Source organism: Amphiura filiformis, unplaced genomic scaffold, assembly GCF_039555335.1.
Source record: "Amphiura filiformis unplaced genomic scaffold, Afil_fr2py scaffold_513, whole genome shotgun sequence".
NCBI lineage: Eukaryota > Metazoa > Echinodermata > Ophiuroidea > Amphilepidida > Amphiuridae > Amphiura > Amphiura filiformis.
This window is the reverse complement of record NW_027305977.1, coordinates 1-14,927: the sequence shown is the minus strand read 5'-3', so window position 1 is coordinate 14,927 and position 14,927 is coordinate 1. Positions and strand designations below refer to the sequence as shown.

General features: G+C 35.2%; 1 protein-coding gene across 1 annotated transcript; it reads right to left on the bottom strand.

The window, feature by feature from the left end:
* Positions 1 to 10,690: 10,690 nt before the first annotated feature.
* LOC140145646 (uncharacterized) lies at positions 10,691 to 14,736 on the bottom strand (the record flags this gene model as incomplete). The annotated part of the gene is made up of 4 exons (XM_072167334.1): positions 10,691 to 12,111; positions 12,564 to 12,778; positions 13,389 to 13,652; positions 14,638 to 14,736. Coding segments are annotated over 4 exons (617 nt in total), but the record flags the coding sequence as incomplete, so codon positions are not given.
* Between the last annotated feature and the right edge of the window lie 191 nt (positions 14,737 to 14,927).

Sequence of the window (14,927 nt, the reverse complement as noted above, 5' to 3'; positions counted from 1 at the left end):
TCCACATAGACAATTTAATACTACACCATGTATGTATCTTCTATAATATGTTGTTAGGAAAAGAGATTAAAAAGGCTATAAGGTCATCAAAGGTCAGGTTATAGGTCAATTGGTTCAGGTCAAATTCAGGCATCAATTTTGAATACATGTGATAGTCTGTGATATCATACATGTCATAATGAGGCATCAATTTTGATATTTTGTCTGTTACTGGATATATAATGGAGATGTGTGAGGTGGATATACTAAAATACCTTGGGATGTAAATGGTGAGTACAATTTAGATTGCCTAGTTGAGTTGGATTGGGCAAATAAATATAAAATAGTTATACCAAAATCACAAAAATGAAGCTTACGGAAAATACAATCTTTTTCAACATTGCTGTAGTGTGGTTGTGGTAACCTGTTACCTATGGCTTAATGGCTTAAATAAGTTTCAGTGGCATAGTGTTGCAAGTTCAAAATACAAAATATAGCTCGACATTGAAAATAGAAGCATTTTAACCGGTTCGTTTTTTGATAGTTGTGGAGCACCAAGTTCATGAAGTCATAAAAGAAATCAGGGACCACTTATTCCCATTTTACATATCAACATTATTTCCCTAATGTGTTAGCAACACATATCCAAAATTTTAACGAAATCCGTTGATAGTAAGCTTTCCAAAATGAGGTGAATTTAAATCATCAGTGATGTACCTCCTTTTGGCTTCTATCTTCAAAAGCATGTAAGCTACATTGATACCGATGCCACCAATAAAACGAGAAGATTTGCCCCTTCATTTTGCATACCACTTTGTCTATTTTTTTTTTTTTTCTAATTTCTTCACAAAATGCAAAAAAATGCAAAAAAAAAAAATCAATGGGTGTAGTAGTACCCCCTTAAAATAGGCATAAATCACCTTGAACATGTTGAATGCTGGCCAAAGTAGATAAAATAACTATGGGTTGAATTTACATTAATGAGTGTTCTGGGCCAGGATAACATGTAGGACTCCTTCGCACTCTAAAACAATACTTCACCAAATGTCCTTGCTTTCATTTTCTCATTTAATTTATTTCTATTTTTATTAATTTCTTTATTCACTGCCTATGTGGTCAATCCGGTATTGCCAAATATTTCTCGTCCAATACCCGTGTTAATCTATTTATTTATTCAAATGCACCATCTATTAAATTCCTGTAATACAATGTATAGTCCTACTCCTAGTGTATTTGATAACAAAGTTGTTTTTATTTTTGATTGGAATTTGGGGTCCCATAGATTTACAAGGGGTCAGTTTTTACAGATATATACATATATAATATGTTTGGGCATGGCGGAATTAATATATGATTAAAAATATACATACTCTTAGGCCCCCTTTTTTAATGTTTGTACATTATTAATATTAATATTAATGTACAAAATGCAAACGAATATATATATATATTTGATTGTTTTGTAAACATTAATTTTGATGTTTACTCATAATTATGTCTGGAAAGTCAGGAAAAAAAAGGAGTATCGATATTTCCTGGGAAAGTGGATCAGATGAGCAGTGAGTAAAAACATTCGCTCTAAATGTTTATTTGATTTGTATTTTTTTATGAATTTATTAGGCCTACTGGTAAAGTGCAGAAAAAAAAAAGGCAGAGTGCCCCCCGACAAAAAATGAAAGAAAAAGTGCCCCTCTGACAAAAGATGAAAGAGAAAATCAGGAGGGCAAAGGAAAAGAAAAGGGCAAGAAGCCCCTTTTCTAGCAAAATTCAGGGCCAAAATAGTGTAAACTACAAAATTTCGTCTGGTTGATTTTTTTGTAGGGTATGTTACAACAACGATTAAAACTGGTTATATTTAACAGCATTTTATGGCATAAAATAACATTAATGCCATTTTGATTTGTTCAAAATATTAGATACGACGGTAATGAATGACAATAATAACTTTGCACCATCTATTTTGAGGTCATTGTGTGAAATTGTCGGGATTTGTTTTGGGCCTCGAGTATTTTTTCTTTTGATTGGATTACAGGCTTCGCGTATATTAATGAGGTTATGAATGAGGTATAACCTGACTCCTGACGCGAAACCTGTGATCCAATCAAAAGAAATTGATTGCCTGACCGCGCACTAATTGCGAGGTCATTAATAACTCACAATGACTCCCGACGCGCTACAATGACTTCTGCGCGCGCGTGCGTGTATAAAGATAAGCGTTATTGCAACGCACGCGCCTACGCGATGCCGCCGCGTTACTGTGATTGGTAGCTCTTGTTGTCGGCGCGAATGATAAATTCGCCTGGTCGATTTTCTGTAGGGTAGGTTACAACAATAATTAAAACTGGTTATATTTAACAACGTTTTATGGCGTATAATAACATAAAATGGTATTTTGATTTGTTCAAATTATTAAATACGACGGTAATGAATGGCAATCATAATAACTTTGCACCATCTATTTTGAGGTCATTGTGTGGAATTGTCGGGTTTTGTTTTGGGCCTCGGTATTTTTCGTCGGGAGCTACCGCTCCCTCGGAAAAATACCTCAGCCCAAAACAAAACCCTCCGATTTCACACAATGACCTCAAAATAGATGGTGCAAAGTTATTATTGTCTCAGCGATGATAAGATTTCAACAAAATGAGAATAAGAGGATGAAAATTAATAGATAATTAACACCCCAAATAACTGACCCGCATACGTCATTTTCCAAAATCAGATTATTATCAAAACGGGAACTAATCGAGCCTCTGTGACCGTGTGTCATCATTATGCTAACTCAATGTACCCGATCTGCTTCCTGGTTTATTGAGTATAATTGAATTGGATGATGAATGAAAACCAATATCATGTAAGCCTCAATCAATTCTATAAAGGAGCTATTTTACTCCACCCACACCACTCCACGCCATACATAAATTCTAAATTCTAAAATGAGCATTTATTGCGTTTCGACAGTATTATTTGTAGGACATGAGAGCACCTCAGACCTATCGAATTGCATTCTGAATACGAAGCATGTCTTTCTGATATCAAATAATTTTCATTTTTGAAAATCACAATATAATACAAATTTTATGACAAATTATAAAAATTTGATATTTTTCAAATTTTTGATATATAACAGTCCTCGAAGTAAATTATATAAATCTAATGATCTACCTGGGCACCTTGGGAGAACAATGCCAGTGCATTGAATGGTCAACCCAGGTTAAATAAGAATGAAATAAAATAAATAAAATAAAATAAAATAAAATAATGACATATTCTTAAAGTGTATGTAGAAGGGAGGAAAAGCCGACAGTCAATTGAAAATTTTGACCTTACATATTGAAGATATGGAATTTTTCCCAAAAAGACCTAATTTTTTTTAGGTCTTTTTGGGACAAAAATTCCATATCTTCAATACGAAAGATCAAAATTTTCAATTGATCGTCGGTTTTTCATCCCACCTACATACACTTTAAGTATAAATCATCAGATATATAAAGTTTACTTCAAGTACTGTTAAATATCAAAAATATCAATTTTAATGATTTGCCATAAAATGTGTATTAAATTGCGAATTTCAAAAAATCAAAATTATTTGATATCAGAATGACATTCTTCGTATTTAGAATGCAATTCGATATGTCTGATGTGCTCTAATGTCCCAAAATAAATACTGTCCAAACGTTCATACCCCAGCCCTTAACGAATCTTCAATTCTACACACCGTAACATTTGTATGATTATTGAAAACCTATAACTTCTAATATAAATGAGCAATTTTTTTATCATTTAATACAATAATACATCAAGTACACTGTTAAAACACGGGTTAAATATTTAACACCACCACTCATTAGCAGGTGAACCACACAAGTATTGGTTAAAATTTAAACTAACAAATTGAACATTTGTTGGTTAAAACAAAATTGTTGGTTAAAATTTTAACCAACAAAATAAACATTTTTAACGCACGTTATCAGAAGTTTAAACTTGTTGGCTCAAAATTTTAACCAACAATTATTATTGGTTATAATTTCAACATGTTACCCAACAAATGCAACATTTGTTGGTTAAAACAAAATTGTTGGCTAAAATTTTAACCAGCAAATTGAAGATTTTAACACACGTTATCAGAAGTTTAAACTTGCTGGTTCAACATTTTAACCAACAACTAACAGCGTATCAATTTACACCACAATACTATTTAAATATATTCGAAAGTGTATTCTGTATATAATATATTACATTTATCTTTCGTCTATAAATAGCCTCAGTCATTTTCATGTTTTTCATCTATCCTTTAGCGAATTTTCAATTCAACACACTATAACATTTCTATTATTATAACCTTTTCTATATATAATAAAAAAATATTACACTTTTTATCCTCAGCTACCATTTATAGTTTACATTTTACTGAATTACTTGAAATATTATATACATTTTTACCTTAGTCTAAATAGAAATTACTCAATGTTGAGTAAAAAGGAACAGAGCAACAAAATAAGTGAATAGAACTCTATGTTGATTGAATTGTATTCATGTTGATTAAAACGTAGTCAGCAATTGTGTTCCATTTCACTTATTTTGTTGCTCTGTATCTTTTAATCAACATTGAGTAATTTTTACTATTTTTTATTTAGAGTGTACCAATAGGGATAACTAAGTTCTATTGACAAATCTAAGCGCAAAATCTACACGGCTATTTATTTGTTGACTCGTTGGGATTTTGCCATGGTTCTGACTGGAGCCAGCGTCAACCACCCCTCCCCGCAATAAAACATGATAGTAATTAACTACTGGCGCGACTGATCCAACAATTTAAAAACGCCATTAGGCATTATTTCTTTATGCAAAAGCCGCCCAAATTTTGAAATGATAGAACATCATAATATTGTTCTGGTTTGTAGTTTAAACTCTCTAAACGACTTTCATTTTTTTTTATTTGGAAAAATTTTATAATTGTAAATTCCAATGACCATATTAGGAATAAGCATGAAAAATGTTTTTTAAATACATTTTTAAAAATGCATGAGAACACTGATGATACTTATAATAATGTGTATACAACTAATATCCCAGCAAACACAAAAACGTTTTCAAAACGTTTTGAATAAGTTATATTTTGGGTTTTCGTTTAGGTAAAAACGTTTTAATAATATTGAAATGTCGGGTTATTTAAAGGTCATAAAATCGTTTTAAAACGTTTTGTATAAAAACACACTACAACAATATTTTTTAAATGTTTTCGAAATGTCATTGTAAACTATTTTTGCAAACATCTTTGGCCAAATATTTTGTCAACACTTAAATAACATTATGTTAAAATATTTGCATCAGGCAAACACAGATATGTTCTTAAAATGTTTGTTACAAAACGTTTTAAAAACATTTAAATGTCGGGTTATATAAAGGTCATGAAAACATTTTAAAAACGTTATTGTAAATATTTTGGGCAAACATTTTTTGCAAAATATTTTTCAACCCCAAAATAACATTCTGTTTAGAATGATTTGTACCAAGTTTTCACAAATGTTTTTGGAATGTTATTAAAACGTTTTTTTATACCTTTATATAACCCGACATTTAAATGTTTTCTGTAAAACATTTGTGTTTGCTGTGCAGTAAATTACCAACAAATGTTTTTAATGTTATGAAAACGTTTAATACCATTAAGGTTAAACAAAATCTGTTATGGCTTTGTCAACTCAAAAAACATATTATCATCTTACACGTAAGAAAACATGCATACCAATCATGTGAAATAAAAAAATTAAAAAAAAAAGTGTAAAATGACCATTTTAGCTTATTTTGTCACCTTCAGTCAGCTCCTATTGTTAAATTTGTTTACCGATGCTTGGTAACAAATTTGATTGACAGGCAATAGCTTGTCACCTGTCATGCGCAACACAATTATCTCTATAAAACATACTATAAAGATGTCAGCCTCATGCAATTATACTGATCATCAGTTGCAAGCTCGACCCAAGACGCATTCGGCCTAAAAGACACTGCCCTATTGTAATGCAGCCAGAAAAACCCGACAGGCCCGGTCAATATTTTTTGAGGCCTGTGATTGGTTGGGTGGGAGTGGGGCACCAGGGGGAGTCGGTGGGGGATCATCCCACAGATAATTTTAAGGAATACATGGGAACAGCAAAGAGTCCTTAAAACCGGGCCTTAAAATGACTAAAAATGAGATAAGAAATTTACAAATTGGGATAAAAATTTGTCTTTTCGGTCTATTCCTCACACTAAAATCCTGGCCAATAACGGGCTGTGCTGGAGTTTGATTGACAGAATCGTTTCGGGTAGGCCTATCACATTCATGTTTTATATAGCACGAACGGACGACGGGCTTGCGTTTCAAGATGTATTTGTTTGTAGCGCTCTGTTTAGTTAGTTCGTTGGGGTGGGTGTTTCATGTTTATTTTGTTTGTTTTAGCAGAGAAAATGGGGACATCTAAAGGCTGTGCAATAATTATGAGCCCTGGGGGAAGGTAAAATTAGTGGGGACAAGAAATTTTTGGCGAGCCGAAAGGGATGGGAAGCAATTTTGGCAGGCCGAGAGGAGGGGCAAGTGAATTTTGGCTCATAAAACACTCTAAGAATGCTTAGGAAAACCGTACGGAAAAGCTTAATGCAAATTTTCCTTCACGCTGCGCTCGCAACATGTATAAAGACCATTTAAAGTTGGTAAATTGACATCCCAAAAATTTGGCATGTGCAATGGGGGGGGGCAACGATTTTTTGGCGGGCCGAGAGGGGGGCCAAGCGATTTTTTGGGCGGGGAGCAATTTTGGTGTCATTTTCCCAACAAATTACTCTTATCATACAGTGTATTCTGCATGTACATTATTACCCCCCCCTCTGGTGTGGGCCTCCTCCCACATACCCGAAGAGGAGGAGGGGTCAAATAATGATGAATTATTGTTTTTATATTGCGCATTATATATATCAAATTTCCGGATCTGAGAAAATCTCGAATTTTAAAATGAAAATTCCTTAGAACCCTGACTGGATGACTCGGCTAGATAATGGTACTCATTTTTTTTTTTTTTTGCATCGTGGCCAAATCAAAGTTTTATATTATTGAGAACACATTTTCATGCCAAAAATTGATGAATTTTAGTCCATTATCGGACCAGCATGCCACTGATTGCTGTCGGGTTTTGCGTTCAAAAACTCATCTCTTTTTCCTCAATGAATATTACCCTAGAAAGAAGTATGCAATGTGTATTAATGAACGATGACGTTTGAGATGCTGCTGCATGGACTGATGCCGTATAGGCCTATGTATACCATGTATACTCTAAGATCAAGTCATGTTTAAGTCTAAATGGAAGCAAACTTGGGTCAAAGGTTTGATGTGGACCTTTTAGCTGTATAATTTCGCTTTGTGTGGCCGTCGGGGTGGGGTAGGTTGGGTGGGGGTGAGTGAGTGTGTGTATGTATTTCCCTTGGGATATAGGCCTACTATTCAAATCCCAATTTGTAGCGACACGCTGTATGTTCAACATACCGAATTTTACAAATTACTCTTATATATCATACCATGTATTCTTCATGCATAAGTACCCCATGTGGGCCCCTCCACATCCCGATTGGGGAGGGGACAATCATTGTTTTTATATTGCGCATTATAGGCCTATACTATCAATTTCAGTCATGTAGGACATGTTTAATATTATATTAGGTCAAAAAAACTTTTCAAAAAGTCTAAAACACTCCGGTTTTTATGTCAAAAATGGTCTCTTTTAAAAGCTAAATCTGCTAAAATGTTTACTGAACGTGAAAGCCCAGGATGGGGTGCCGGTAGGTGTGGTGGTGGTGGGGAAGCAGTGGATACCAAGCACAAAAAATGTCTAATTATTGCCTTATTTTTCTGCTTCAACATCAGCCATATTGGTCATGTAATAAAACCAAAAAAACACTTTTTTAAGAGTGTCTCTTGTGCATAAAAGTATAGGAAACTCGTAACTTTAAAGCATGTTTTCTGGAAGAAGTAAGCACTTGTTATTAAAAGTGTAGAACAAGCCAGGAGCCTTGAAATGTTCTTTTTAATAGCCTCTGAAATGTCCTTTCCTGTGGTGCGAAATGTGCAGAAACCATCTGGCTTACCCCACCAGGGCCCTTGAGCGGGCCCCGAACCCCCTGGCCGTGCTGGGCGACAGCTCCACTCGCATGCCTGCCACGATTTGCAAGTTCAGGATTTTTTGGGGTCTGTCTGTGCATCTCTGAATTTTGTAACAATCCAAAAAGTTGAGGGGTCTCACCCCCTTAATTGTTGGACTGGGATTGACAAGCCAGTAGGCCTATATATATAAGCGCCGAGTATTTAGGTCCATTTTTAATATCATTAAACTTTTGCTCCATTCGTGCGAATTTGTTCCAGCAAAATCATTTTGATAGTAGGTCATCAAGACACAGGTTTTGCAATTTGAGGCCCTGCACTGGTACTCCCCCCCCCCGTTTTCGAGGCTCACATCCCCCTCAGACACCCTCCCTGATGGTCGCGCTATTCCTGAATCCGCCACTGCCCTCTCGGCCTACTAAAATTGCATGGTTTTTTTGCTATGCAGGGGGGGTATTTTTGCAATGCAAAGGCCATTAAAAATTTTCTCCATATTAGGCCTATTTCACAACCCATTAGGTATAGGCCTATTAGGCCTAGTTTTCATGTGTTTTTTTCTCATGCATTACTTTCATGTATTTAGGGGGCTGTGAAGTTTTCTTTGGAAGGGGGTCCCAAATTTACAAAAAGTCAGCGCCAATAAAATTGCGCCCCCCCCCTTCCCGGCCATCACCGATACACCTTACCCCTTAACAGGCTAAAATTGTATTGAAATCGGTCCTTTTAAATAAAATAAACACACTATCTGTAATCATCTTGTCAGATTTCTACATTTGGTCATTAAAAATTTTATGACCCCCCTATTTTTCTTTCCAAAAATTTACGAACCCCCCCCCCGTATATTTGGGACCCCCCCCCCGAAGAAAATGCCAGCCCCTTAATATTTTTTTAAAGATTGGTTTTAGGCCTATTTATTTTTATTTACGTATACTATTTAGCCCTATTAGATTTCATATTGTAGGCCCTATGGATTAATTATATATTTTCTGAGAGAAAGAGAGAGAGAGAAATAGAGAGGAAAGCAAGAGGGACTGAAGGAGAGTGCGGGAGAGAAGAAAATGGCAAAAAAATTGGACACAGTTGTTTGACATAGCGCCGATAGCGGGTCAAATTGAAATAAGGCCGAGTTGGTACTAGATACGAGTTGTCACAGGGCACACAACGTGAGTGACCTTGTGACCTCTTCAGAAATCAACACGCTGAAATGCTGAATTCAAATCAAGTGTCCGGAGGATAAATAATTTGAAATTTTGACATCTTTGGACCAAATTGGTAAGAAGTAAGTTACTGATTAGCATGTAACGCTATTCATTAATCGTCATGTCCATTTTGACATCAACAGAATGAAAGATGTTGATGAAAGAGCGATTTTTCGGCGTGTATTTTATGGAGTGGCCGTAACTCGCTAATTGAAAACCGTCACAAAATGACAGCGGAGTGTGCCTAAACGCCCAGATATTTCATTTTGGTGAATCCTAGTAACACTAGCATACCACATATGTTATGGTAAGGTATCATAGAAATAATGTAGCTAAAAAATCTGGCGATAATATCATACACAAAAACAATATTAATATAAAAAAAAATGACCACAAGTGGTACCAGATTCCATGCAAATTTTGTCAATGCTTAAGCTTATAAAATAAAATCAACAAAAGCTTTATACAGGCTGAATAGTGCCATTATTTTATTGAACTGTTTATTATCTGTAGCCAAATTAAAAGGAAAATCGGGGCATGCATCACTAAATTATGGCCTCTGTCACAAAAATCTTCATGCTCACGTGACGTGGACAAAATTGAAACACTGACAAAGTACATTTGTGTATGAGCTAGATTAATAAATCATAATTAATAATAATGCTTAGAATGTTAGCTCCGAGATGACCTATGATTTTTAGGTCTACGATGTTTATTTTCTGGAGAAAAAAATTGTTTTAGGTGGCTACGTACAGCCCAAATTAGGACGAGAACCATAGAAATTTACCGTAACCTTAATGTACCCTTTGTATAACCCGACATTTAAACGTTTTCTGACAACCTTTTTCACCTTTCGCGAATGATGTCGAAAACGTTTTGTGTTTACTGGGATGTCCTATATTTTGATAAGGATGCACACAAAAAGTATCCGAACACTTAAAACAAAAGCTGTTTCTTAAAGACACTAAATAATTTGGCAAATGAATGATGGGCAAAGAAATTTGTTCTCCGCATTTTGATAACTCATTTGGTACTATACGAACTTCCCCCTAACTTATAGCAATTAAAAAAAAAACGAGAGGTTTTTAAAAGTGATATAAATTTGCATTAAATTGTCCCTCAACGCAAGCAGATACTGAACGCAGCGCGGAGTGAGAGTTCATCCGCCAAACTTTATTGAACCCCAATCAAAAGGTAGCAGAAATCGCTTTGAAGAAGGAAATATCTAAAATTGTCACCTTTAAAACTTGACCATTTGTCATTAAAATTCGCATAACTAAATTCGTGCCGATTAGTATGAAAATACGCAGAACAAACTTCTCCATTTATCGACTACTTTATTTTGCAATTTAATGTTAGGGTTAGCAATGAATCTCTTTGCTAATGTTAGGGTCGTTTGGATATAGCATTTGTGTTAAGTGCTCGGATACCTGTTGTGCGCAGTATAATATATACAAATTGCGGGCATAGTGCAAGACCATCGTAAGTAATATTTTTAGCGAATTTAGGAATTAATGAATTTTGAAATAGTATATTTGAAAACTCACAATTTGAAGTGAATTTTTATTTATTTTTTAAATTGAATATTCATAATTAATCAAATAAAAAAAAATTAGATTTGTTTTCATTTTTGTTGAGTACAAGACCATTGTAAGAGCCACTTGGCATTAGACTCAACAACAATTTAAAGAAAATCTAAAATGCACGATATCCAAATTTAATTATAGGTCTTTGTTTTTTATCACGAACTTTATTTGCAGCAGTTATAATGTAAATCAACTTTCTGAATATACAACTAAAATCATACTATTTTTGGTAAATAAATGGCTTCGTAAAACAGAAAGATGTTGTTCCTGCACAACCATGCAATATTCACTTATGTTGGTCTCTTGCACTCTACGCACGAGATAAGCTGATAATTTTTAATCGAAAATGGTCCGATTATAACTTTGACAACCCCCCCCCCACTCACCACCTTCATGTCGGTATCTAACCATAGACTGTAGAAGAGACTACAGTCTATGATCTAACCGTGATGCTAGGATGATCTAACCCAAATGCTACACATTTGGCCTGCAACGTCATCCGATGAGAAACTCTGTTAGCGGTCAGCAGTAATGTACATACAGCATCAATATTAAGGTACCAGTGTTGTTCACAACTGGATATTCTAACCAAATAAAAATATGTCAAAATTGAAACAAACAGCCAATACCTGTACCCTTTATCTCCGATTTAAACCTTATTTTTGAAATCGGTTAAAAGTTAAAGAAACTGTGGTCGAAAACCATGGAAGGAACAAAATCACTAAAAGTTGCATTGTAATCTTATACTCAATGAAAATCACGACTCTAGTTCACTTGTTCGAGAACGCCTTGTGCACAAATCAATGGGGATCCAATCTGCAACTTTTGGATTTTCATCTGCATTGCATTATAATTTGGATCACCGTCTTTATTTCTTGACCGATTTCAACGATTAGGTCTTAAATCCGACCTCAAATATGCAGCTATAGGGCTGTTGGTTTTAATTTTGACATAAATGTCTTTGTGTAGGATAAACATGAGTGAAACTAACCACTACCTTACGTATCTGCATTTCAGAAGCGCAATGAGTAAAATATGGGCTCTCTACCCACATGACCCAGCTTTCAACTTATACCAAATCTGCAGTTTGTTGGTGAAAATATGGAGATCATTAGGCCATCCTCCTTTAAACCCAACTGCGTAATACATTTGCTTTTTTATTATTATAATCTTCTTTGTATTTCTATTGGAATACCTGGCCACCTAGAAATCGATTGAAATCCTGAAATAAAAACAAAAACAAAAGTAAAGTTTACCCAAAAATAGAAAGACATTTAAAACTGTTACTATAATTGATTGTCTCCTCCGTCGTGCTACAGCCCGCACATGGAATGCACTCCCAACTCACATTCCTGGAATTGTGAAACGGAACAGCTTCAAAAAGGAGGTTAATGGGTATCTAGGCGCCAACCCGTCTGCTTTATCGTAACGATAACAGCTGTTAATACCTTGATATGTCTTGACATTAAAAAAAAATCTTATAAATCTATTAATTTTGTTTGAAATATTTCATTATCATATTATTAAGAAGTTTCTCTTGTTTTGATTGGATAAGCACCGCAATTTACTGACTAGGTATAATATTCGGTCCGGTTTAGGGTGAGATACAAATTATATCTACTCTCGGAATCTCGGCTTAGACTCACCTAATAACTAATAATATATAATACTCACATTTCTATCGTCGTATCCGACGTAATAGCCACCATTCATAGAATATCCTAACGGAGCTGGACCCACAGCAGGACGAACATCTGATGTATAAGGCGTAGGACGTCTGAGCCTACCTCTACACAACACGCAGAAGACAAATGCTATGGCCCCAACAATACCAGCCGCCCCGATAATGGCAGCAATACTGATTCCAGCGATGGCACCGCCTCCAAGACCTGTAAAAAAGAAGGTAGAATCTTACAATTCTTTCAAAGAAACCAGGGGATTTCCCTTAGAGAAAAATACCTTCCCAGAATACTTTGCTATATAAAATAACAGTACTTTGTACAGATTTCCTTTGTTTTCATATTGATAATAGTCTGGTTTAATGGTTGATAGTCAATAAATAATTTGCAAGAGGTGGATGTGCTCTGATCATTAAGATACATTAATTTTTTTTGTTACTATTGACCCATGTTGCACTAGATAGCAAACCAGTACATTAAATTATGGGAGAAATTGGATTATCTGATCTGAATTACATACATTACATGGCAGGGGCAGGTGGTATGAATGTTCTGAAGTGGTGTGCGGATGTGTGATCTGGGTAAAAACAGGGCACAGTTCAATTCAAGACACTCAAATGTTACATGATTTATGTTGCGCCTTATGTTCAAAGTTATCCAATTAACTTCAATAGGCTGATGGCACAGATACATCAGTTTAAGTATAATGTGGAGATAAAATATATCCCAAATGAGGGGAAACCAATGGATTTGAACCCGGGATATTACCAAAGTAAGTGTAAAAGTTGTCTGGCTATCCAGATGACAGTGACGATCTTACCTGGAGAGCTGGTTGTGATTGGTGGATTTGTTGGCGGGTCATCAACATCATTATCATTGATAGTGATCCGAGTTGTTGAAGTTGCGCTACACTCTCCAGAAAGAGTAAGTAAGAATGATTCGCCGGGTTCAGGTATGTTGTCTTCGTTGATGAAAATAGGAATGGAAGTTTTGCTGCCACTTATAGTTACTGAGCGGGGTACAGGGGCAAAGTCTATGCCTTCAGTAGCACTATCAGTAGCACTAGCCTGTTCAATAGTTATTGCTATATAAAGAGAAAAACACGCATTTGTTTACTTATATGATTTTTCGTACGCACACAATCGTTGTTAATCTGCGTGAACCGGCCATACGGAGCAACAAAATGTCCCCAATAGGTAGAAATAAATGCATAATTCTTCTTACCCCTGTGCATTGATATATTAAGAATAACGATTAAGCATCATTAAGTTGATCTCGTGCGCTAGTTTTAATGTTTGAATGTTTCTATGTCTCAGAGCATGATGCGTAAGCGTCTTCTCTTGTTAATAAAGATTAATTTATAATACATTTTGGGAAAAGTTGGAAATCATGATATCAAAGTAAGCATATAATGGACTTTCCTTGAATTGAGTACGTACCGAAGAATTCCATCTGCAAGCATATATGCCTAAATTGAGAAGTGTCTTTGTGAAAGATCCGAAAGGCAGACACACTCCTCAAAACATTACAATAGATTTGCCGACAAAAATACATGTTTGTACAGCCACCTGTATCAGTATAAATATAGTTGCTCAAATTCTAAATAATGTTTATCGTCTCTTTCATCAAACAAATATCATTTAGAGGCATATATGCTAGTAGATCCTAAGCGTATTAACCATATAACCCTAACCCTAACCTAAACCTAGCTATATAGCCCTGTTTCGTCGTGGACGCTTTTCAATACGGAATAAAGTACAGCTGTATGATGCAGCATCATTGAAATGGCAGAATCCATCTCACATGAGCGATTTTTCAAGATTTTGGACTATATACATAATGGTGCAATGATCCAGTCAGAGTTCGTATGACATGCATGATATGCATAATTAATAATGATATTATCGTGGTATTACCTTCATGCAAAGTAACGTGTACTGAAAGTTAGCCTAGTATTAAGACGTTGAGGCTACGGAATAAAGCTTAGGCTAATTTCGTTTTTACTTACAAGAAGGATAGCCCGATATAGACCTCTTTATAATTGTTTCTCTCTCTTTTTTAATACTCACTAAGGATAACACTTGAACTGCCAGACCATATGATCGCCACAGAGTTAGCAGCTACGCTTTCACTGAATGAATACTCAGTAAATTCCCAGCTTGCGTCGCCTGAAAGAAACAGTTACGAATACAAAAGGTTATAAACCACTCAATACGCCAGTGACAATACTCTATATTGTTATGCATAGTCGTGCTAAAAGTCGATCAAATACATGTTGAAATCAGCATAATTCAGAAATCCACATTTTTGCTTTGAAATTAATTTTCTCGGTCAAATAAAAAAACCAATAATTTCATTT